The 26,195-nt window shown below is 43.8% G+C and overlaps 1 protein-coding gene across 1 annotated transcript; it reads left to right on the forward strand.

Moving 5' to 3' along the window:
* Positions 1-715: 715 nt before the first annotated feature.
* On the forward strand, positions 716-22,923 carry LOC130322948 (probable E3 ubiquitin-protein ligase DTX2). The gene is made up of 5 exons (XM_056553119.1): positions 716-852; positions 17,701-17,907; positions 19,995-20,120; positions 20,237-20,307; positions 22,822-22,923. Exons 1-5 carry the CDS (start codon positions 783-785, stop codon positions 22,906-22,908), a joined length of 561 nt encoding a protein of 186 aa, XP_056409094.1. The 5' UTR covers positions 716-782; the 3' UTR covers positions 22,909-22,923.
* The last annotated feature ends 3,272 nt before the right edge of the window (positions 22,924-26,195 follow it).

Below are 26,195 nucleotides of genomic sequence, written 5' to 3' on the forward strand. Positions count from 1 at the left end.
CTGTGTGTGTGTTTTTTTTTTTTTTTATGATATCAATTTTTCATATACCACAATACCAGTTAGTGTATACCCTGTTGGGCATGGAGGGCGTACCTGTACGCCCTCTGCCTGCTCCCTTCCTATAACCCAGGTCGGGCCCGGCACCTAGCAACGGCCGGGACCCGTGGCTAATAGTGCGTGGCACAGATCGCGGTGCTGCACACAATTAACCCTTTCGATGCAGCGTTCAAAGTTGATCGCCGTGTCTAAAGTGAAAGCTAATCAGTGCCGTTAGCTCAGTGGGCTGTTCGGGACCGCCGCGATTTCGCTGCGCCCCGAACAACTGGAGGACACGAGGAGGGCCCCCTACCTTCCTCCTGTGTGTCCGATCGCAGAAGGACTGCTCCATGCCTGAGATCCAGGCAGGAGCAGTCAATCGGCAGAATCATTGATCAATGTTATTCTATGGGATAACAATGATCAATGTAAAAGATCAGTCTGTGCAGTGTTATAGCCCCCTTTGAGGGCTAAAAAATTGCAAAAAAAAGTTAATAAAGATCATTTTAACCCTTCCCCTATGTCAGAATCACCCCCCTTTTCATAAAATGAAATAAAAACATTCCCATAAAAAAAAATACTGTTCAATACTGCGAAACCGCAATAATTTAGAAAAATACCGTGATATACATTTTTTGGTCATACCGCCCAGCACTAAAAGATGTAAACTCTTTTCCAGCACTGGGAAACACTCTGTGACCATCTCACCTGACCTTGGGATCTCCTTTCAAGTGGATTTGAGAAATATGGTGCAGAAGAATAAAAAGAGTGGCTACCAACGACCTATACGGCTTGCAGTAAAGGAGCAGGATCAATGTGAGTCTGTAAACAAGTTCTTTTTTTTATTTAACCTGCATGGTAAAAAAAATGAAATTTTTTTTTGCTGAAATGTGCTCGAAGCATGTGTTGTGATGAGAAATGCTATTGATTTTTCCCCAAATTTTGTCAGGTTCAGAAATTCATTGTGTTATGTATTACATTTCTGATAATTTACTCACATGATGGAACATAAGTCATGAATTTGAGGTTTAAATGGTCTAAACTAACAAAGTTTTCAAGCTGCTGGGTGTGTGTACATGATGAGTAACACTATTGAAAGGAGCCTGATAGTTTTGTAAGAAACTTAAATATTTGTACTATTGATTTATGCAATGTTAAGTCCATTTTATATTGTCGAATCAGTATGCAGTTTGGATTAAACAAATGTAATCACATACTATAATACACTCAACACAGTATATGCTAAATACTAGGGATCGACCGATATCGTTTTTTTAGGGCCGATACCGATAATCGGTGGAGGTTAGGGCCGATAGCCGATAACTTATACCGATATTCCGGTATAAGTTATCGGCTATTTATCCCCCCGCGACACCGCTGCAGATCATTGATTTAAAGCGGGCGCTTTAAATCAATGCACTGCAGTGGCTTTTGCGGTGCCATAGGCCGCCGCCGCCGCCACCCGCCCGCTTCTCTCCCCCCTACCTGTCAGGGTGGTCCGGGCCATCCTTCCGTCCTGTAGTGTCCGGCGGCATTCCGGGTGGAGGGTGAACCGGTCCGGGCTGTCCTTCTTCTCCGGGGGTCCTCTTCTCCACTCCGGGCAGGCTCCGGCCTAGTAACGCAGCATAGACGCCGCTGCGCAGTGATGCCCGTGCGCAGCGACGTACCTGATGTCATGGCGTAGTGGCGTCTATGCAGCATACTAGGCCGGAGCCTGCCCGGAGTGGAGAAGATGACCCCCGGAGAAGGACAGCCCGGACCGGTTCACCCTCCACCCGGAATGCCGCCGGACACTACAGGAAGGATGGATGGCCCGGACCACCCCCATTACGGGCAAGTTTAATTTTCTTTATTGACTTGGAGGGTGGGGGAAGGGCCCGACCGGTATAGCGGTATGGGCAAAAATCCATACCGGTATACCGCCCAGCACTACAGTGGGGGGTGCGACGGGGGGGGGGGTTGGCGGTCGCGGTGCGGCGGGTCGGTCGCGGTGCGGGGGGTCGGTCGCGGTGCGGGGGGCATTATCGGCTTATCGGCAAGGTAATTGCCGATAGCGATAATGCCCAAAATCGTGATTATCGTCCGATAATATTGGCCATACCGATAATCGGTCGATCCCTACTAAATACACGCCTACAAAAAGTGCCTCAACATGCATTCAGTACAGATTCAATACATAAACCTTCAAAAGACTCTAAACACTTTGTAAAAAATACATAGTCATGGCCGTAAATGTTGACACTCCTGAAATTTTTCAAGAAAATTAAGTATTTCTCACAGAAAAGGATTGCAGTAACGCATGTTTTGCTATACACATGTTTATTCCCTTAGTGTGTCTTGGAACTAAACCAAAAAAGGGAGTAAAAAAGCTAATTGGACATAATGTCATACTAAACTCCAAAAATGGTCTGGACAAAATTATTAAAATTATTGGCACTCTTATCTTAATATTTGGTTGCACACCCTTAAATAACTGAAATCAGTTGCTTCCTATAACCATCAATAAGCTTCTTACACCTCTCAGCCAGAATGTTGGACCACTCTTCCTTTGCAAACTGCTCCAGGTCTCTTATTGGAAGGGCGCCTTTTCCCAACAGATCTCTCCACAGGTGTTTTATGGGATTTAGATCTGGACTCATTGCTGGCCACTTCAGAACTCTCCAGCGCTTTACCATCAATTTCTGGGTGCTTTTTGACCTATGTTTGGGGATACTGTCCTGCTGAAAGACCCAAGATCTCGGACGCAAACCCAGCTTTCTGACACTGGGCTGTACAGTGTGACCCAAAATCCGTTGGTAATCCTCAGATTTGATGATGCCTTGCACACATTCAAAGCATCCAGTGCCAGAGGCAGCAAAACAACCCCAAAACATAATTGAACCTCCACCATATTTCACTGTAGGTACTGTGTTCTTTTCTTTGTAGGCCTCATTCAGTTTTCGGTAAACAGTAGATTGATGCTTTACCAAAAAGCTCTGTCTTGGTCTCAACTGTCCACAGGAAGTTTTCCCAGAAGGATTTTGGCTTACTCAAGTTCATTTTGGCAAAATGTAGTCTTGCTTTTTTATGTCTGTGTCAGAAGTGGGGTCCTCCTGGGTCTCTTGCCATAGCGATTCATTTCATTTAAATGTCGACGGATAGTTCGCGTTGACACTGATGCTCCCTGAGCCTGCAGGACAGCTTGAATATCTTTGGAACTAGTTTGGGGCTGCTTATCCATCTTCCCTACTATCCTGTGTTCTCTTCTGTCCACGCCCAGGGAGATTAGCTACAGTGCCATGGGTTGCAAACTTCAAATTTAGATCTCTGGAAATGGACTTGTAACCTTGAGATTGTTGATGTCCAATTTGTTTTTTTTCCCCCTCCCTTCTTTGGTTTAGTTCCAATACACACAAAGGGAATAAACATGTGTATAGCAAAACATGTGTTAGTGCAATTTATCGGGGTATACCACGTACCGGCCTATAACATGCACCCTCATTTTACCAAGGATATTTGGGTAAAAAAAGTTTTTCTATCCAAATATCCTTGGTAAAATGAGGGTGCGTGTGTATACCCCGATACACTGTTTGTTACTCCGCAGAAGCCCCCAGGAAAGGCAGGGGGAGAGAGGCCATCGCTGCCCGATTCTCTCCCCCGGCCTTTCCTGGGGTCTAGAGCCCTGCTGCCACCGCTTCTCTCCCCCTGGCTATCAGCACCACTGCCCCTTCTCTCCCCCTGTCTATCGGTGTCGCTGCCCCATTGCCGGTGCCGACAGACAGGGGGAGAGAAGGGGCAGCGGCACCCATTGCCGGCGCCGCTGCCCCGTTGCCTCCCTCATCCCCGGTTGTATAATTACCTGTTGCCGGGGTCCGCGCTGCTTCAGGCCTCCGGTGTGGCGTCCCCTGCGTCGTTGCTATGCACTGCGAGACGCAATGACGAGTGATGCATAGCAGCAATGCAGGGGACGCACACCGGAGGCCTGAAGCAGCGCGAACCCGACACCAGCAACAGGTAATTATACAACGGGGATGGGAGAGGCAACGGGGCAGCCGCGCCGGCAATGGGTGCCTCTTCCCCTTCTCTCCCCCTGTCTGTCGGCACTGATAGACAGGGGGAGAGAAGGGGCAGTGGCGCCGATAGCAGGGGAGAGAAGCGTCGGCAGCAGGGACCCCAGGACAGGCAGGGGCAGAGAAGCCAGCAGCGGTGGCGGTCTCTGCACCTGAAAAAGCCGCTGCAGTTCATTGATTTAAAGCGCCCGCTTTAAATCATAGAACTGCAGCAGCTTATCGTCGATAAATACGGTAATTTACTTTCAGGGGTGCCAACATTTACGGCCATGACTGTATCTCAATAACATAGGAATGATAAAGAAAAAACACACAAATAGGGTACCAACTAACAGAGGAACAAATAGATAGCAGTCCAGTGGTATGGTCACATTACATGGGGTTGTTATTTAATGTAAGGAGTCATCTGTTATCAAATTTGATCTCTTAAAAAATGTTGATCTGTTAAAAAAAAAAAAATTATAAACATTTCGTTATGATAAAGATACATTTCGTTAAATAAAACATTTTCCATCACTACTGTATCTTTTTTTACATTTTTTTTTTAAATGGTACCCTATGAAATTTTATTAACTCCTTGGGGACGAAGGGCGTATGCATACGCCCTCGCGTCCCATCACTTAAGACCGAAGGAGGTATCCATACGCCCTCCGTATTCCCGATCACCGCAGCTCGCCGGGCGGTGATCGGACCAGGATGACTGCTTATATCAGCAGGCACCCCGTTGCAATGCCGGCGATCAGAGCAAATCGTAGGTCAATTCAGACTAACAATTTGCCGCGATTCGGGTCACTGATGACCCGATCGCCCGGAAAATAATCCTAAAGATTTGGTGCGAGGTGGCAGTGTTGCCACCCCCCTCCTATCTCCTGCCATTGATCAGTCAGGCTGACCACCAATGGCAGGGGGAGGGCTTAGAGTTAATTTCCCCCGCTCTGCCCACCGATTGAAGTCAGGGCAGAGCGGGGGGGGGGGAACATGGGCGGCGAGGGGGGGGAACATGGCCCGGCTTACCCGGACCGGTGGCGGCGGCAGAGTCGGCACTCTGGAGCAGCGGCGACAGCAGAAGGAGCGGCGGCCGGAAAGTGCGGGGGAGAAGGCTGCAGTGAAGATCGTGGATAGTGATCTTCTCTGTGGCCTTCTAAAAGCTGCAAAACTACAACTCCCAGCATGCCCACACAGCCAAAGCTCCAGATGTTGCAAAACTACAACTTTCAGCATGCACTGACTGTCTGGGCATGCTGGGAGTTGTAGTTTTGCAACATCTGAAGTGGCAAGTGGTACAGTACAAACTGTAGCCCTCCAGATGTTGCATAAGTACAATTCCCAGCATGGCCAAACAGTCAGGAATGCTGGGCGTGTAGTTCTGCAATATCTGGCCCTTCATATGTTGCAGAACTACAACTCCCAGCATGCTTGGACAGTCTGGGCATGCTTGGAGTTGTATTTTTGCAACATCTGGAGGGCTTCAGTTTGGAGACCACTACTAAGCGGTCTCCAAACTGTTCTTCCCCAGTTGTTGCATAACTACAACTCCTAGCATGCGCAGACTGTCCAAGCATGCTGAGAGTTGTAGTTCTGCAACATATAAAGGGCCAGATATTGCAGAACTACTCGCCCAGCATCCCTGACTGTCTGGCCATGCTGGGAATTGTAGCTTTGCAACAGCTGTAGGCACACTGGTAGGGAAACACTGAGCTAGAGTCTGTTTCCTAACTCGGTGATTTCAACCCGTGTGCCCCCAGCTGTTGCAAAACTACAACTCCCAGAATACACTGACATCAAAGAAGCAAGACTGCACTCACCAATGGCAACGGAGCTTTATTGCGGCATACCAGGTACACAAACAGGTGGATGGAGGGAGGCGGGGAACGTACACCAGGACAGGCTGTTTCACTCCGGAAACGGCGCTTCTTCAAGCTGGTACACCTGGCAAAATTTTCAATTTTTTCATCAAATTTTTTGGCCGAAAAAACTCCATGCGGCAGAATTGGCGTTTTTCATAGCGATTTTCTCCAAAAAAAAAAAAAGTGGAAACTTAGACTCATGATTACACAGACAAGCTTCTTATACAATTATACATAGCAATTAACCAGAGGAAACCTGCATGCTACCTTAGCCCTTGGCCAATCTCCCAGAAACTCCTCAGCTACCGAAGCAACCGACCAATAGCAGATCGGGGGCGGGGGATTAAAGTTCGGTTTCCCCGCTCTGCCCACCCATGGTAGTCTGGGCAGAGCGGGGGAACCGTGATGTGAAAGGCGGTGGGGGGCCCCTTACGGGCGACTATCCTCCAGCTTACACGGCGATTCTGCTGCAGGAGGTGAGTAGTTGCCTAGCAACATCTGCAGGGCAACAGTTTGGAGACCACTATGCAGTGGTCTCTAAACTGTAGCCCTCCAGATGTTGCAAAACTACAACTCCCAGCATATCTAGACAGCTGTTTGCTGTTAGGGCATGCTGGGATTTGTAGTTTTGCAAGATTAACCCCTTAAGGACCAAGCCCATTTTCACCTTAAGGACCAGAGCGTTTTTTGCACATCTGACCACTGTCACTTTAAGCATTAATAACTCTGGGACGTTTTTACTTATGAATTTGATTCCGAGATTTTTTTTTCCGTGACATTCTACATTAACATTCCATTTTGAATTTTTCTAACTTTGAAACTTTCTGCTTGTAAGGAAAATAGACATTCCAAATTATATATTGATTCACAAATACAATATGTCTACTTTATATTTGCATCATAAAGTTGACATGTTTTTACTTTTGGAAGACATCAAAGGGCTTCAAAGTTCAGCAGTAATTTTCCAATTTTTCACATAATTTTCAAAATCGGAATTTTTCTGGGACCAGTTTAGTTTTGAAGTGGATTTGAAGGGCCTTCATATTAGAAATACCCCCTAAATGAGCCCATTATAAAAACTGCACCCCTCAAAGTATTCAAAATTACATTCAGTAAGTGTTTTAACCCTTTACATGTTTCACAGGAATAGCAGCAAAGTGAAGGAGAAAATTCTAAATCTGCATTTTTTTTTTACACTCGCATGTTCTTGTAGTTTTTGAATTTTTACAAGGGGTAAAAGGGGAGAAATCCCCCCAAAATTTGTAAACCAATTTCTCTTGGGTAAGGAAATACCTCATATGTGGATAGGAAGTGTTCGGCGGGCGCAGTAGAGGGCTCAGAAGGGAAGGTGCGACAATGAGATTTTGGAGAGTGAGTTTTTCTGAAATGGTTTTTGGGGTGCATGTCACATTTAGGAAGCCCCTATGGTGCCAGAACAGCAAAAAAAACACATGGCATTCTATTTTGGAAATTACACCCCTCAAGGAATGTAACAAGGGGTACAGTGAGCCTTAACACCCCACAGGTGTTTGACGACTTTTCATTAAAGTCAGATGTGTAAATAAAAAACATTTTTTTCCCACTGAAATGCAGTCGCCCCCCCCCCCCAAACTTACCATTTTTGCAATAGGAGTAAATGCCCCCAAAATTTGTAACCCCGTTTCTTTGAAGTATGAAAATACCCCATATGTGGATGTGAAGTGCTCTGCGGGCGACCTACAATGCTCAGAAGAGAAGGAGCGCCATTGGGCTTTTGGAGACAGAATTTGTTTGGAATGGAGGTCGGGGGGGTCCTGTGCGTTTACAAAGCCCCTCGTGCTACCAGAACAATGGACCCCCCCCCCACATGTGACCCTATTTCGGAAACTACACCCCTCATGGAATGTAATAAGGGGTGCAGTGGGCATTTACACCCCACTGGCCTTTTGATAGATCTTTGGAACAGTGGGCTGTGCAAATGAAAAATTACATTTATCATTTTTACGGAAGACAGTTCAAAAAATCTGTCAGACACCTGTGGGGTGTAAATGCTCACTTCACCCCTTAATACATTCTTAGAGGGGTGTAGTTTCCAAAATGGGGTCATGTGGGGGGGGGGGGGTTCCATTGTTCTGGCACTTTGGGGGCTTTGTAAACACACATGGCCTTCAATTCCAGACACATTCTCTCTCCAAATGCCCAATGGCACTCCTATTCTGAGCCCTTTAGTTCGCCCGCAGAGCACTTTACATCCAGATATGGGGTATTTATTTACTAAGAAGATATGGGAATGAAGGAAGTAAACTCCAGCTCGGTTCAGGAACATGTGGCTTTATTCACATCAACGAGGCAACAGGTACAGGGAGGAAGTGACGCGTTTCAGCCAGGTGCTGGCCTTAGTCGTACAATGTTTACAGGTTCCAAGAACTCTTTTATATGGAACCGGGGGTGAGGGGAGACACCCAAAGCTAATTAGCCAAGAGTGGCTCCCGTTCACACCCGGATCCATTCACACAGAGAACATGAAGCACTTGTACAAAAATAACATCAATCGCATGATGTGAACAAATGGTTAAAAAGAAACAAATATATAATCTTAATTAACTATATGCTAATATAAAAAGAACAAGTGCAAATATAAGAAAGTGATGAATTAAAAATCAGTGTGATTGAACACTAGTAGCCCATGAGAAACATGGGCTTACCTAGCGCGCACCCACACAGCAATATAAGTAGTTCTCCAAAGCACTGTGTGAACAACGGCATGGTGACAAAAGGAAAAAATATTAGAATAATGAAAAATAAGACATAAAAACACAAATGTCGCCGTTCACACAAATGCATAGAAGGAATTGCAACACATAAAATTCTGAATAGCAGAAATTTATGCATAAATGTCATGACTGATCTCATATATTGCATAAATAAAGAACAAAATTCCTTAGGCAGGCGATGGTGGAAAATATGGTCTCATATAATGATATAATGAAAGTAATACCACAGAACAAAGCTAGAAAAAGAACATTATAGAAGAAAACCCCTATAGATGGACTAGTAACGTAAATAGAATAATACAACAGAGGGGAGAAAAGGTACAATGGACCATTAATAGTTAAGCACTTCGTCCAACCTTTTGTTGAGACCCCTAGGAACCCTAGTGTCTAGCCTGAGGATCCAATATATTTCTCTGTCTAAAAGTTTCTTTTTATGATCTCCTCCTCTCTTAGGACATGATACTCTTTCTATACCCTGCAGTTTGATACCAGACCAATTTCCAGGATGGCATTCAGCAACGTGTTTTGTTATCATAGAGGTATTTCTACTATCAAAATGCGGGGTATCAGAAAGATGTTTTCTGACCCGCTTTTTTAAGGTATTGGTCGTGTACCCCACGTACTGCACGCTACATGACTCACACGTGAACAAATATATCACATATTTATTTGGGGGTCGGATATGGCGGCCATACAGGGGTTTTCAGATTATCTTAATAATAATCCTTTGGGTTTGATTTTTACCATTCTGTTGAAATTCCTTTTTTAGATCTATACTTGACGGGGGACATTCAATCTCGTTCTATATTCACTAGGACGTATAGAAAAGACACAGCTGTAAATTCAATCCTCCATGCTAACTCGTGTCATCCTGCCCATGTGGTCAATAACATCCCTACGGGGGAGATGACACGGGCCAGGAGGAATTGCACGAGATTAGAACATTTTGAACATGAAGCCAACAATATTAAAGATCGATTAAGCCAGAGAGGATACCCCAGGTGGAATATAGACAGAGCCTATAATATAGCATTACACAAAAATAGGAAGCATATGATTTCCCCTATTGGAACTAAATCCTGCGCCTCTGTACATACCTCTAAACATAAGGTCGTCTTTTCCACGCCATACAGCATGCAATATGGGTCTATTTGTAAAATTATTAACAAATATATGCCCATAGTTCTTGCGGACCCTACGGTTGCGCCCGCCCTGGATGGAGGGTACAGTTGTGTGGCCCGCAGAGCACCTACTCTGGGACAGAAATTATCTCCTAGTTTGTATTCTAAAAAAACTCCCAACTAATCCGATCTGGCTTGAACATAAGGGAACCTACAAATGTGGCCATAGAGTTTGTAAGTGTTGTGAGGTTAGATCACCTTCTTCTACCTTCACGTCCTGCACTAATCATGACTCCTTTCCGATAAAATATTATATAAATTGTAATACAAAATATGTGGTATATTTGTTCACGTGTGAGTCATGTAGCGTGCAGTACGTGGGGTGCACGACCAATACCTTAAAAATGCGGGTCAGAAAACATCTTTCTGATACCCCGCATTTTGATAGTAGAAATACCTCTATGATAACAAAACACGTTGCTGAATGCCATCTGGAAATTGGTCTGGTATCAAACTGCAGGGTATAGAAAGAGTATCATGTCCTAAGAGAGGAGGAGATCATAAAAAGAAACTTTTTAGACAGAGAAATATATTGGATCCTCAGGCTAGACACTAGGGTTCCTAGGGGTCTCAACAAAAGGTTGGACGTAGTGCTTAACTATTAATGGTCCATTGTACCTTTTCTCCCCTCTGTTGTATTATTCTATTTACATTACTAGTCCATCTATAGGGGTTTTCTTCTATAATGTTCTTTTTCTAGCTTTGTTCTGTGGTATTTATTACTTTCATTATATCATTATATGAGACCATATTTTCCACCATCGCCTGCCTAAGGAATTTTGTTCTTTATTTATGCAATATATGAGATCAGTCATGACATTTATGCATACATTTCTGCTATTCAGAATTTTGTGTTGCAATTCCTTCTATGCATTTGTGTGAACGGCGACATTTGTGTTTTTATGTCTTATTTTTCATTATTCTAATATTTGATAATATATTTTTTTCCTTTTTATCACCATGCCGTTGTTCACACAGTGCTTTGGAGAACTACTTGTATTACTGTGTGGGTGCGCGCTAGGTAAGCCCGTGTTTCTCATGGGCTACTAGTGTTCAATCACACTGGTTTTTAATTTATCGCTTTCTTATATTTGCACTTGTTCTTTTTATATTAGCATATAGTTAATAAAGATTATATATATTTTTATTTTTAACTATTTGTTCACATCATGCGATTGATGTAATTTTTGTACAAGTGCTTCATGTTCTCTGTGTGAATGCATCCGGGTGTGAACGGGAACCACTCTTGGCTAATTAGCTTTGGGTGTCTCCCCTCACCCCCGGTTCCATATAAAAGAGTTCTTGGAATCTGTAATCATTGTACGACTAAGGCCAGCACCTGGCTGAAACGCGTCACTTCCTCCCTGTACCTGTTGCCTTGTTGATGTGAATAAAGCCACATGTTCCTGAACTGAGCTGGAGTTTACTAAATTTCTATTGTTCTGGGTGAGGTCCACACCTTCTCCTTGCTCGGGATCCAGACCAGGGATAGAGCCGGAATACCTCTATTTTCTCTTATAAGAAGAAATGGGGTTACAAATTTTGGGGGGCTTTTTTCCTATTACCCCTTGTGAAAATGAAAAATTTGGGATAACACCAGCATTTTAGTGAAAAAAAATAAAAAAAATTCATTTTCACGTCCAGTTTTAACGAAAATTTGTCAAACACCTGTAGGGTGTTAAGGCTCACTATACCCCTTGTTACATTCCGTGAGGCGTGTAGTTTCAAAAATGAGGTCACATGCGGGTGTGTATTTTTTTTTTTTTTTTTTTTTTTTTTTTTTTGTGTTTATGTCAGAACCGCTGTAACGATCAGCCACCCCAGTGCAAATCACCTCAAATGTACATGGTGAGTTCTCACTCCTGAGCCTTGTTGTGCGCCCGTAGAGCATTTTACATCCACATATGGGGTATTTCCGTACTCAGGACAAATTGTGTTACAAATTTTGGGGGTCTTTTTTATATATTTTTTTTCTTTTACCTCTTGTAAAAATGAAAAGTATGGAACAATACCAGCATGTTAGTGTAAAAAATTAACATTTTTTAGAATAACATGCTGGAGTAGACCCCAATTTCACCTTTTTAAATGGGGTAAAAGGAGAAAAAGCCACCCAAAATTTGTTAGGCAACTTCTCCTGAGTACGGAAATACCCCAAATGTGGCCCTAAACTGTTGCCTTGAAATACGACAGGGCTCCGGAGTGAGAGAGCGCCATGCGCAATTTAGGCCTAAATAAGGGATTTGCATAGGGACGGACCCGGATGCAAGAATTACACTTGCCTCCGATACCAAAAATACCCTGTGACATTGTTTCTCAAACAGGGTGCCTCCAGCTGTTGCAGAACTTCCAGCATGCCTGGAAAGTCAATCACTGTCCGGCAATACTGGGAGTTGTCTTGGAGGCTGTGTAGGGGTATATGTAGTGTTATACCCTTTATTTTGTGTAAGTGTGGTGTTTTTAGGGTACGTTCCCACGGCTGTTTCCCGCTGGGATTTTGAGCTGTGGCAGAAAATTTGCTGCATCTCAAACTTGTAGCAAGAAACTCACTGTAGACCCCCACCCATGTGAGTGTACCCTTCTCAGCATGCAGTGACAACTGAAGGGCATGTTGGGAGTTGTAGTTTTGCAACATTTGGAGGGCCACAGTTTGGAGACCACTGTGCAGTGGTGTGCAAACTGTAGCCCTCCAGATGTTGTAAAACGTCAACTCCAAGCATGCCCAGACTGTCCAGGCATGCTGTGAGTTGTAGTTCTGCAACATCTGAAGGGCCAGAGTCTCCAAACTGTGGCCCTCCAGATGTTGCGAAACTACAACTCCCAGCATGCCCAGACAGCCTTTGACTGTCTGGGCTTGCTGGGAGTTGTAGTTTGGCAACTCCTGGAAGGCTGCAGTGAAGATCGCTTACCGCTGATCTTTACTGCTGCCTCCGCCGGGACATATGTATAATAACAGTGTTTATTGGGGGGGCATAGAGCGCTATATATCTAGCCCCCGCCAGCGCATTAATAAAAATATGACCCCGCCAGCCCATTTAGAAGTATATATCTAGCCCCAGCCAGTGCATACTGGGACCCTGCCAGTGCGTTTATAAGTATATATCTATACCCCCGCCAGCGCATACTGTGACCCCCCGCCAGCGCATCTGTCCTAATTTTCTATTGCAGCTATATGTGACAACCATACCTATCAGAACGTATTCAGCAGCGGCCCGGCCAGATGATCCTGACAGATATACTATTCATTCATAGCGCTGGCAGCTGTATATGTATATAGATGTGCTGGGGGGGGGGCAGACATATAGCGTTATCTGCCCCCCACAGCGCTTCTATATACATTTACAGCTGCCGGTGATATGAATGAATAGTATATATGTCAGGATCATCGGCCGATCGGCTGCTGGATGCGCTCCTGACATATATACTTGTCATATATAAGGCTGTACGAATGCGCTATATATGACAAGTATATATGTCAGGAGCACATCCAGCAGCCGCCCGGCTGATGATCCTGACAGATGTACTATTCATTCATATCGCGGCAGCTTCATATGTATATAGAAGCGCTGTGGGGGGCAGATAACGCTATATGTCTGCCCCCCCAGCACAGCTGCCGGCGCTATGAATGAATAGTATATCGGTCTGGATCATCTGGCCGGGCCGCTGCTGAATACGTTCTGATAGGTATGGTTGTCACATAAAGCTACAATAGAAAATTAGGACAAATGCACTGGCGGGGTCACAGTATGCGCTGGCGGGGGTATAGATATATACTTATAAATGCGCTGGCGGGGGCCCGATATATACTTATAAATGCGCTGGCGGGGTCACATTATGCGCTGGCGGGGGGTATAGATATATGCGCTGATAATGCAAGAAAAAGACAGACCAAAAAGGTGGGGGAGACTAATGGGTGTGTGATAACAAAAATCAATAATGTACCACTGTAACACCCTCCCTAAACGTATTAAACCCGTAAATGTGACTCAGAACTAAACATAACAAAAGGGAAGCAAAACAGCTCCAAAAAGAGTCACTTTGATGAAAGAGTAAAAACAAATTTTATTGGTATGCACTAAAATTAGATACACACAAAGAGGAAGACAATGCATCACAAAAAACGGCACCACCGGATATCCTGTAGGGTAGATGGTGGTATGGGGGTATTGCACATAAGTCCGTAATCGAGCAGTACATATAAATATATATATATATATATATATATATATATATATATATATATATATATATATATATGCACCATTATAAGTAAAAGTAACATATATATACAAACAGTATGAAACGTGTAACACTGCAAGTCAATAAGGTGCTATATATTACGGTGTATAGGCAATCTATACATCAGAATTGAAGTATATAATAGTGCAAATAATGCTAAGTGACTGCCATATCTGTTGTGGGTATCTTGCTAGCATTATTTGCACTATTATATACGTCAATTCTGATGTATAGATTGCCTATACACCATAATATATAGCACCTTATTGACTTGCAGTGTTGCACTTTTCATACTGTTTGTATATATATGTTACTTTTACTTATAATGGTGCTTATATATATATATATAATATGTGTACTGCTTGATTACGGACTTATGTGCAATACCCCCATACCACCATCTCCCCTGCAGGATATCCGGTGGTGCCGTTTTTTGTGATGCATTGTCTTCCTCTTTGTGTGTATCTAATTTTAGTGCATACCAATAAAATTTGTTTTTATTCTTTCATCAAAGTGACTCTTTTTGGAGCTGTTTTGCTTCCCTTTTGTTATAAATGCGCTGGTGGGGTCACATTATGCGCTGGCGGGGGTACAGATATATACTTATAAATGCGCTGGCGGGGGTCATATTTTTATTAATGCGCTGACGGGGGCTAGATATATAGCGCTCTATGCCCCCCCCCCCCCCCCCCAATAAACACTTTTATTATACATATGTCCCCTCACATTGTCCATTTTTAAAACCCCGGGGGATCCCTGATTGGCTCCTCAGTACCGGCCATTCAAGGATCCCCGCGGGGAGTTTAAAAATGAAAGTAAAAAATACATTGTGATCGCAGGGTTGAGGAGCATGCCGCCCGCTCCCCTGCTTAATAACTTCTGATCGCATCGGTTGTCAGAAGTGAGACCCGATGCGATCAATCCCTCAGCCCCTGTACTACAACCCCCATCATGGAACAGAGTCTTTTCCATGATGGGGGTAGTAGTACAAACACTAATGTAACCTCCCCAGCCAACGGCAGACTCCCGCAATGGGGAATTACTACTCCCAGCATGGAAACAAGTCTGTTCCAAGATGGGAGTAGTAGTAGTCCCTCAGCACTGCAGGAGTCTACTGATGTCACTTCTTCTGAGCATGCTCAGTAAAAATAATGTCCGTTATAACAACGGGCATTAACGGGTGTATTTTCTAACGTATGTCCTGCCATAGACTTCAATGTTAAAAATAAAATATGTTAATATACCCGTTTCTTGTGACGTGTGAAAAATGAGTGCATGTTGCGTTATTTCTCCCGTCACAACTAACGTACGTTAGTCATGACTGGCTATTATAACGTGTGACAAAGGCTAAACGAAGAAACCCATTGACTTGAACATGTTTAATGTTTAACATGTGTTAATAATGTTTAAAACGTACGTGTATTAACCAGGAGAACCTCATAGTGTGAAAGCAGCCTTACACATCCGACTTTAATGAAAAGTCGTCAAACACCTGTGGGGTGTTAAGGCTCACTGTACCGTTTTTTTTTCCCGGTGTGGGCGAGAGAGAGGCACTCTTATGCATGCGGTTTGGGATTCCACCTGTGGGTGCCCTTCTTGAGAGAGGTGATGCATTTCTTGTCTGATCATCTAGAACTCCCCTTTGTGCTTACACTGGAGGTCTGTTTGCTGGCTGTAATTAATGGTCTAATATTGGGCTCTTATAGGTGTATTTTAATCAGTTTTCTTCTGTTTTGTGCACACAAGGTTATTGTGATGGCCTGGAAGGATACATCCTCCCCCCCCTAATTTCCCCCTGGTTTGCTTTAGTGAATAAATATGTTCCTCTTTACCATGCTCTTTATGTAAGTCGTAAGTTCCCAAGAAACTTAACAAAGTGTGGGTACCTTGGTTGTTGCTGAATGTTTCTACAGATTCTCCGGTTCGGGGGTCCCCAGGTCTAGTATGGTTACTGGGTTGAACGGTGAGCTCCTAAGATGGGTTTTCGGGTGTGGGTGATTCGTTGTGTCTATGTCTGTTCTGTTTATTGGAGTTGGTGTTTTCCCCAGTGATCTACTAAACCTTACTATCTGATCTGGCATATATGGTCCTTGTAGTTGGATTCAGTTGTATGTTGTCCATGCTTCTTATATTCTATGGCTTATTGTACCCTTATTCTGTATGGGGGGGGCGAGGTGTTCCCACGGGGGATTGTTTGAATTTATTGTACGTTTTTTCTCTTTATAAACACAATAAAACATTTTTTTTAAAGGCTCACTGTACCCCTTGTTACATTCCTTGAGGGGTGTAGTTTTCAAAATGGTAGGCCATGTGGGTTTTATTATTTTTTTTTTGCCTCTTCTGGCACTATATGAACTTCCAAAATGCGACATGCCCCCCAAAAACCATTTCAGCAAAATTCACTTTCCAAAAGCCAAATATGACTCCTCCTCTTCTGGGCATTGTAGTTCACCTGCAGAGCATTTTATGTCCTAACATGGAGTATTTCCATACTCAGAAGAGATGGGCTACACATTTTGGGGGGGATTTCTATCCTTTTACCCCATGTAAAAATTCAAAAAATGGCTCTACAAGAACATGCGAGTGTAAAAAAAATAGATTTTGTATTTTCTCCTTTAATTGTGCTGCTAATCCTATGAAAAACCTAAAGAAGTTAATCTTGCTGAATATCATTTTGAATACTTAGAGGGGTGCAGTTTTTATAATGGGGTAATTTATGGGGTACTTCTAATATGAAGGCCCTTCAAATCCACTTCAAACTAAACTGGTCCCTGAAAAATTCCGATTTTCAAATTTTTGTGAAAAATTAGAAAATTGCTGCTGAACTTAGAAGCCCTGTAATGTCTTCCAAAAGTAAAAACACGTCAACTTTATGATGCAAACATAAAGTAGACATATTGGCCCTCATTTACTAACAGGATGCCTACTCTTTGTCGGGTTTTGCACCTAAATTCTGTTGCACGGACCATGCGACAGAATGTGCGACAAAAAAAAAACAGACAGAATCAGAATCACTCAGGGTGGGAAAAATAAACCCTACAAAATGGGCGTGGTTTTCGGGAAAAGGGGTGTGTTCCCTACATTTCATCCAAAATCACTTGTCTTTTCAAAAAATCATGTGAATTTTCTGGGAAGAAAACTACTTTTCACCAAGAAAGGATGCAACTAAATGAACAATGAAAATTTCACACTGTGAAGTAGAATATGTCACAAAAAAAACAATATCAGAATGAAAGGTAAAAGCATCCGAGAATTATTAATATATAAAGTGACAGCGGTCAGATTTGCAAAAAAGGGCTGAGTCCTTAAAGGATTAAAGAATAATAAACAACTTATAATAATAATTATTATTATTATTTTTTTTTTTATGACAGGTACTGTTTAAATATATCCCCATGTGACCATACCACTGGACCTCTACCTATATGTTCCTCTGTTAGTTGGTACTTCATTTATGTGTTTATCTTCTGTCAGTTATCTATGAATGGAAAATATATATATTTGTATTCTTATACAAACATTTGGTGGAGTATCTTTTTTATATATTTTTTTTATATACTAATTAGCTTATTTTTTATGGCTTGCTTGTTTTTTTCAGTTTTTGTATGGCAGTGGCTGTCAGATGATGAATCGTGGATCTCCTATGATGCTAAAACATCAATCTTTCTGGAAACGGCACTTCACACGGACAGCAAGATTGTGTCCCTTTCTCTTGGTGGCAAGCATTATACAATTGATCTCGGAGCCATGGTGCAAAAAAATACTCAAACGCAGTATGAAAGACAGATTCAGCGCTGCTTATCTGGTATGTCTGCTGAGTTGTTAAGTACATAATTCACCAACACTGAGAATTAAAGGGAATGTGTTGTCAGAAAATATAACGTTATTACATTCAACATAATTTTAAAGGTGCAGTAATGATGTAAAGAATTTAAATCAGTTTTCCCTCTAGCAAATAAGCTTTTACAATAAGCCAACACGTCCTGTCCTGTCCTGTACCGATCACTGCTCAGTTTTATTATCGTCACAGGCAAACATTACAGTAAAATATATATAGATAACACATTAGGTAATGGTTAAAGCTCCCCACCTCCCCTTCTCTCTACAGGTCACAGACCATGTCTTGAACACACTCCCATAGAAGTCAGCTCCAGACTACAGGTTACTATAATCCATATGCCATTCATGCTACCGACCCCAAAATCATGTGCAGAAAGTCGAATTTGATAAAATCTAGGTTTAGAAAGTAAACCCAGATTTTATTCCAGTAATTTGTTCTCCCGGCATCTTCTAGCAGACCTGAGAAGATCGCCGATAATACTGATCAGTGCTAATGATTGCTATAGATCAGTGTTTCTCGAGGGCTGTCCTCAAGACCCCGCAACAGATCATATTTTCAGGATTTCCTTAGTCTTTCACAGGTGATATAATTATGGCAGGGAATCGGGCATCACCACAATTATATCACCTGTGAAAAACTAAGGAAATCCTTAAAAAAACAGTGTTTTTATTTTTTTTTATTGGGGGGGGGCTTCTTGAGGACCATGCTTGAGAAACACTGCTACAGATAGTCCACTAAGGGGACCTAAAAAGTGTGTTTTAAAAATAAAAAAGTGAAAAAGCCCCTCCCCCCATAAAATGTAAATGGACCCTTTTCTAATTTCACCCCAAAAGCATACAAAAAAATAATTAATATATTTGGAACTTTTATTTATCAATATACGAGGCTGTATGAGGGCTCATTTCTTTGTGCTGTGGTCTGTAGTTTTTATTGATGCCATTTTAATTTTTTTATGGCTTTCTATCATTTTTTTTTTTTCCTATATGAAGTGACCAAAAATACACATCTCTAGTTTTGGGTATTTTTTACATTTAAGCCATTGGCCTTGTGGTTTAATTAATATATATTGTAATAGTGCTGACATTTATGCATGCGGTGATACCACAGATGTTTTATATTGATTGTTGTTTACATAATTTTATTTAAAAAAGGGCAAAGGGGGTTGATTTAATCTTTTATTAGGGAAGGGGTTAACAGTTATTAACTATTTTTGGACACCTTTTTCTCTACTTTTTTTAGTCCCCATGGGAGACTATTACATGTAATGGTCTGATTGCAATAGAACAGCATTGATCAGTGTTATTAGTTATTAGAGAGTAGGCAATTAAGGGTCCTCCCGCCACCTTGTCAGCAATTTTATTTCAGGTGTCCCGATCACTATCCCTGAGCCACCGGCAACCAATTTTTCAGGACTTTTGTACCCTGTAATCAACTTTGATCGCAATACCTGGCTTATAGTTCGGCGTTAACGCTTCCTAGTTCGTAAGGAGGCGCAGGTTATAATTTACACCCTGAATCCTTAAGGTGTTGGTCTAACGAGTGTGACACATTTAAAATCATTTTCTGCACTATCACAGTTGTAATGAAGGACATCCAGTCCTGGTAAGAAACCTTATTTTACCCTGTAATAACATGTTGCCACCAGTTGTATAGAGTAAAACCCATTTCAAATATGAGAATTCATGATGAAGCCTCTAATGCCAATGAGGGAGATTTATCAAAACCTGTTCAGAGGAAAAGTTTCTGAGTTGCCCATAGCAACCAGATTGCTTCTTTAATTTGTCAGAGCCCTTGTCAAAAATGAAAGTAGCGATCTGATTGGTTGCTATGGGCAACTCAGCAACTTTTTCTCTGGACAGGTTTTCATAAATCTCCCCCAATATGATTTGAGCTTTAACTGTCAACAGAACATTCTTCCTAAGGTATTTTATTACGGAAATGAAGGAAAGCTTAGACTCAAATTAACAATTGAGTGATATACATATTTGTAAGATTGAACAGCAACTTATCTGATGTTTATTTTATCTGTAATAAATGAAATGTTTCTGCAGTTGCTTTAGATGCCTCAGCTGATGATGATGATGATGACAGTATTAGTAATGGACCGTCTGCTGCAAAACGACTCAGAGGGAACATGAGTATTGAAAGTGGAGACAGTGAATCAGAGGACAGCAAAGGTGATAATTTAACTGATGTCTTATGCTTTCATCATCTACACAGCAATGTGTTTTTTAAATGCTTTTAATGCACATTTTCCCTTGTTTTAATTTTATTTATTTTTTGTTAAATGCAGAGCACATTAGAACCATTGTCTTAAAGGGTAAGGCCCCCGTGGATGCAGAATGCTCCAGCAAGCTTGGAAAGGTATGCTGTGTGATCTTAATATTTTTGCCATTTAACGCTAACCTATACTCGGGCACTTGGGAGTTGGACACTTTTCATGCATTTTACAGAAAGTAATGAATTTATGAATACCTACCTTAGTGTTCTAGTTCATGTCATGTCACTCTACCTCCTTCATAGCCTAGAAAGCATGCACTGTGGAGGGGACAGTATGACGTAGTATAGTCACATGCTTCTCCATAGGCAACCATGTTATGGTTTAAAAATCTGTCCTGCTAACAAGTTGATGTATTTCCATTTCTTGCCATGTGTGTAATTTGTACTTGGATTTGATTAGGTTCTTTTCACGGTGGTCTTATTATGATCTCGCATACCAGTATCCCAGTCTAACTTCAGCCCCTCATCTATCTTGTATTACCATGAGAAGTGCAGGAGGCTGGCTAAATGTGGCTAAGGCTTGGATCCTAGAGGTCCACACACCATGAACACTATGGGGGAGATTTAGCAAGGGATTTAGTGTTTTTTTTTTTAAATTTTTTTAAAGCTTGTAATGAAATTCGCATCGTGCGCATGCGCGATGATATCTTTCACCTAAAAGAAGGGAGGGAGCAGTGTCCTCTGACTGAAAGTGCAGATATTCGCGAATATTTGCATATTCGCAAAAGAAACGAATATTCGTCATCACGAATATATATCACTATATTCTAAATATTCTCAAAATCGCATTTCGCATTTTCGTGCTAAACAATAGTCAGGAGTAGTCCCACAGCACTCAGGGATGGCACATCCCCAACCTGGCTGCAGGAGTCCAAGGTGGCTGAGTGATGTCAGCCAAGGCTTCTTTTTTAACAAATCATGGTGCCGCTGATTTATTCTATCCGCTACACTAAATTCATATTACCCACCAGGTCCAGTGATTGGCCGGGACCAGTGGGAAATTTGAACTTGCCGTGATTTTCTCTTCCCCACTGGGAAGCTGGCCGGGAATCGGAGCACATTGCCGCACTCTTCCCCGGTTTGCAACAGGGTGCCTACAGCTTTTGCTAAACTACAACTCACAGAATGGGAGTTGTAGGTTAGGAACAGGGTGCCTCTAGCTGGTGATTTACTGTAGGCTTGCTTTTGTTATATTACAACTCCCATGATTCCGATTACTTTGGATTCGTTGGACTACGATGACCTGCAATTTTTTTTGTTTAATATTAATAAAATGGTTAACGAGGGCTTGTGGGGGTATTTTTTGTTTTTATTTTTATTAAAAATTTTTTAAACGTGTTGTGTTTTGTGTTAAATTTACTTTACTAGAGCCCATTACTAAGCCAGTGCGTAGCGTTAGCCCCAAAAACAGCTAGCTCTAACCCCCAATTATTACCCTGGCAGCCACTGCCACAGGGGTGCCCGAGAAGAGCCAGTACCAACAGGCCCGGAGCGTCATAAATTGCGCTCCTAGGTGGTAAGAGGCTGACGGTATTTAGGCTGGGGAGAGCCAGTTACAATGGTCCTTGCCGACACTGGTAACGTTAGGCTGTTGCTGCTTGGTTGGTATCTGGCAGAGAATAAAAATAGGGGGGGACCACGCGTTTATTGTTTATTATTATTAATAATTATTGCAAACTATGTTTGGGGTTAGCCATTATTTCATTTTTCATTCTCAGGCCAGATCCCAACTAAGCAACAACAGCCTGACATTATTAGGGTGGGCGAGGACCAATGTTGCTGGCTCTCCCCAGCCTGTTACCGCCTAGGCAGAGGTGGGGCATTTTTGACGCTTCGGGCCTGTTGGTACTGGCTCGTCCGGCGCCCCTGTGACGGTGGGTAGCCGGGCAACAATTGGGGGTTATCGCTAGCTGTTATTGGGGCTAACGCTAAGCCCTGGCTTAGTAATAGACTCAATCTTTAAAACAGCTTCAACTATTAAAGGGGCATTCCGGCTTGATACATCTTATCCCCTATCCAAAGGACAAGGGATAAGATATATGATCACAGGGGTCCCGCCACTGGGACCCCTGCAATCTCTGTGTAGCCCCCGGCATTCTGTGACGTGTCGGCCATGCCCCCTCGTGACGTCACTCCACGCCCCCTCCAGTCATGTCTATGTGAGGGGGCGTGACAAAAATGGCATCCTCCCCTCTTACAAGCCCTATTTAACCATTTTTTTTTTTTTATTAGTAAACAAAAGTGGGTCAACGATGTAGTCCACCGAATCCGAAGTAGTGCTCTGCTTACACGGATCTGAAATGAGAGAGAGAGAGAAGAAAAGAAAAATAGGTTTCCTAAAATGTCAAGGTCATAGTGTAGTCCTATGAGTAACATTATTTCTTGGTCGCTCTTCATTGGGGGACACCTTACTGATGGGTATATGCTCTTGCCACTAGGAGGCGCTGACACTAGGAAAAAAAATCAGCTCCTCCCTGGCAGGATATACCCGCCCACTGGAAGTTAACCAGTTTTAGCTAGTGTCCGCAGGAGGCAAGGTTTTTTTTTCAAAGTTTCAGTCCAAAGTTTAGTTTTTCTCTCCTTTGTTGTTTTTTCTAGCATGGGGCGACTGAAGCATGGCGCTGCCTTATTCCCTCCCCAAACCTGCGAGCTAGGGGCATTGTGCATTGCTGGATGGGCCGTTAACCTCTCCTCACCAACAACCAGCGCCTGGCGGTGTACCCTGGGTCCGGGTCCCCCATTTGCCCCTGTTTGCCTGCTCAGGTGGCCCTAGCTGGTCAAAGTCTGGGTGAGTATACAACCCTCATTGCTCCGGCTCGCAATTGTCCCCTGCCTCTGAGCCTCACGACGGCTAACAGGTGCTTCTACAGCACGCTGCTATGTGCCGTCGCTGCTCCAGGGGCTTCCTTTATGGGACATATGTACTGCAAGCAGCTCTTTGCAGGGCGCCCTGCGCCCCATGCTCCCTTCCCGCTTTAGTGCATGTTATTTTCTCTCAAAATAAAAATGTAATAAGCATTTTATTAAAATAAAAATTAATAAAAAAAAATTAAAAAATAAATACATACATATATATATATATATATATATATATATATATATATATATATATATATATATATAATATATATATGTATGTGTGTGTATATATGTATTGTTGCCAGAGCTTCACGTTTTCCTGGAAACTGGTGGGGGATATTTTCCAGCACTCTGTCATACAATGCACAAGTCCTTTTGCGTTCCAGTGAGATGCTCAGGTTTGCTTTTCAGATGCTGCATCTGTCAGGTCTGCTGTCCTCCCATCCTCGGGGTGTTCTTGGCAGGTCATGCTCTCTGATTACCTTCTTCATAGGCTACCTAATTCGCGGCTAGTGCTCTGGTTCCCCACGTTCAACGGTAAGTCTCCATGGGAGTATTCATGCGTGGGCATGGATTGGTCCTGATATTATGCCAGACAGTAGTCTCGCATGTCACTGCTGCTGATGTATGTGCGGCTGGAGTTCCGGTGCCTCAGTACTGTGCGAGGTGTCCGATGGAGTGACCCGTTGTCTACGATGGAGCCATACCTGTAAGCCAGACAGTGGTCTGCATGGTTTCCTTTGCTGTCACACATCACATGGTTGATATAGCTGCGGCTGGAGTTCTGGTACCTCACTACTGCGAGGTGCCCGACGTCATGATTTGTCCACTGTGAATCCATACCAGTACGTCAGACAGTGGTCTGTATGGTTCCTCTGCCGCCTGTCACACACATCAGTCGGCTGATGGATCTGCGGCTGGAGTTTTGGTAACTCGCTACTGTGCGACAGGTCCGATTGGAGTTACCCGTGGTCCTCTTTGGTCCCATACCGGTAAGCCGGACAGTGGTCTGCATGGTTTCCTACACCACCTGTCACACATCACATGGCTGATGTAGCTACGGCTGGACTTCCGGTATCTGTTGTCTACTATGGACCCGTCCCAGTATGCCAGACTGTGGTCTGCATGGTTTCATTACACTGCCTTTCATTGGCTGATGTATATGCGGCTGGAGTTCTGGTGCCCCACTGCTGTGCTCGGTATACTTAGAACTGACCAAGTGTGTCCTGCGGACCCTATCCGATGACAGGGTGGCATTCCACAGCTCCTTAGCCTTCCCCTATCTCTAAGGGGGGGCAGAGTTCTGGTATAACCCACTGCCAAGGGGTAGTTCCGAGGTAGTCTCCTTGGGTGGCTCAATGGCCTTTCTACAATGGACCACTTATTGGTTTGTAGGGTTCCCTACTTTGCCAGATTCCTCTCTGAATGCCTGCTAATCTATCTGAAGGCTGCAATCTCACATCACTGTGTGTTTCCGTATTCGGGACCGGCGTGGCCACATAACCAGACTCTGTCGGGATGCTTTTCTGGTCCACCAGATCACCTCCTCCCTTTCGGCTGATGCCGCTGCGGCAGTCCGGTGTCTCTCTTCCAGGTGACCTTCCGCAAAGTGTATCTTTATGGGTTCATGGGACCTTTTCTACCTGTAAGGTCCAACGGTGTCTGCATGTTTCCTGCTCCGCATACATTCTTTTTTTCTTGATTCTGCGCCTGCAGTCTTGGTGTGTGGGACCATTAGCAAATCAGGTATGAATTTTTTTTCTGCAGACTCCAGGGACTTTCCCAGCCACAGCAGCATCACTCTGTTCTCCTTCCTAAGGTTGCCATGTTGGTCTGCTAGAGGCATACCTCCCTTCCTGCAGGTCCCTTGGATGTCTGCGGTTTATTTTGTGTCGGCAGTCTTTGTATCCCACTACTATCGTGAAATACCCTTGTCTGTGTCCCTCCATATGTTAAGGCCGCTCTGTCAGTGTAGAGCCCACCTGTCCTTCTATTCGGTGGGGTGTGCCTCAGGGCTTCCTGGGATTTTGTTTCCGAAGTTCTGTTGAGCACTTCGGTTCTGGCATGGTGCCTGCTGGGGCGACAGTCAGTTCTGCCCCTCCCTATACCTCCCAGGTACCTCAGAGTTTTCTGTCCTGAGTGGCTCTCGCACCTGCTCTGCTGCCTTAGTCCTCATCCAGACTGGCTTTCCATAAGTCTTGTATGTTTGCCCAGCTCCAGTGTACAGGATTCCTATTCCCCTGGGGACACGAGGCAGCTCCTCCATACAGCAATGGGTTGTCGCTGGGGCCTGGGGGGCTACATTCTCTGGTCTGTGGATGTGGGGCAGCATCTCCCTGCTCCTACTGTGCCTGGCGCACTTGCCACTTCCCTTTCCACAGGGGGTACGGGTATCAGGGTGCTTGGCATGGTCAGTACCATCTTGGCCACCCTTGTTTTCCCTCCTCTAGGGGGTCTATTTTTCTTGGGCTTTTTCTGCCGCCAAGCTGATGCCATCTCTCTGTTCCCACTATATAGGTGGGGTATATGGCCCTTGTTTTTTGCTGGGAGCCATCACCAGGGTTTTTAACTGTCTAGGCTGGTGTGCTTCCTGTCCACCTTTGCAGCCTGGCTCTTGTTTTTGTTTTTCTACTGCTGCCTTGAATCTCTCCTCTGTTGGAGGAGTTTACCTTGTATGGCCGGCGACAGCTGGTCTAGCCACCATCTGTTGTTCAGGTCCTGCCATTGCTCTTCTCCTCCCTCTGCACAATCTTCCTGGAAGGGTGTGTTCTTCCTTCCCTTTTGTCTGTGTCAGTTGTACTGCTCTGGTGGGACGTTTCTTCGGGGTGCTCTGGTCCGCTCAGATTTTTGAGATCTAAACCGGTTAGTACTTGGCTTGGGCTCTGTCCTAGGATGCTGTGGCGTGCCTTCCGTTCTGGTGGCTCTTCCAGTCCTCGGGCCTTGTTTATGGTTCAGGTCTCAGGCATGTGTAGTGATCCAGCCCGGGCTCCTCCACGATCCCTTTTGTGTGATCGTTCTGTACTTCACCTCTTCACTTCATATTTCCACAGGGAAGTTTGTCGTCCGGAGTGTTTTCGCGGACATCTGTTTTCCTTACTTTTCACGTGACTCGG

The sequence above is a fragment of the Hyla sarda genome, unplaced genomic scaffold, assembly GCF_029499605.1.
Source record: "Hyla sarda isolate aHylSar1 unplaced genomic scaffold, aHylSar1.hap1 scaffold_2402, whole genome shotgun sequence".
In the NCBI taxonomy this organism is placed as follows: domain Eukaryota; kingdom Metazoa; phylum Chordata; class Amphibia; order Anura; family Hylidae; genus Hyla; species Hyla sarda.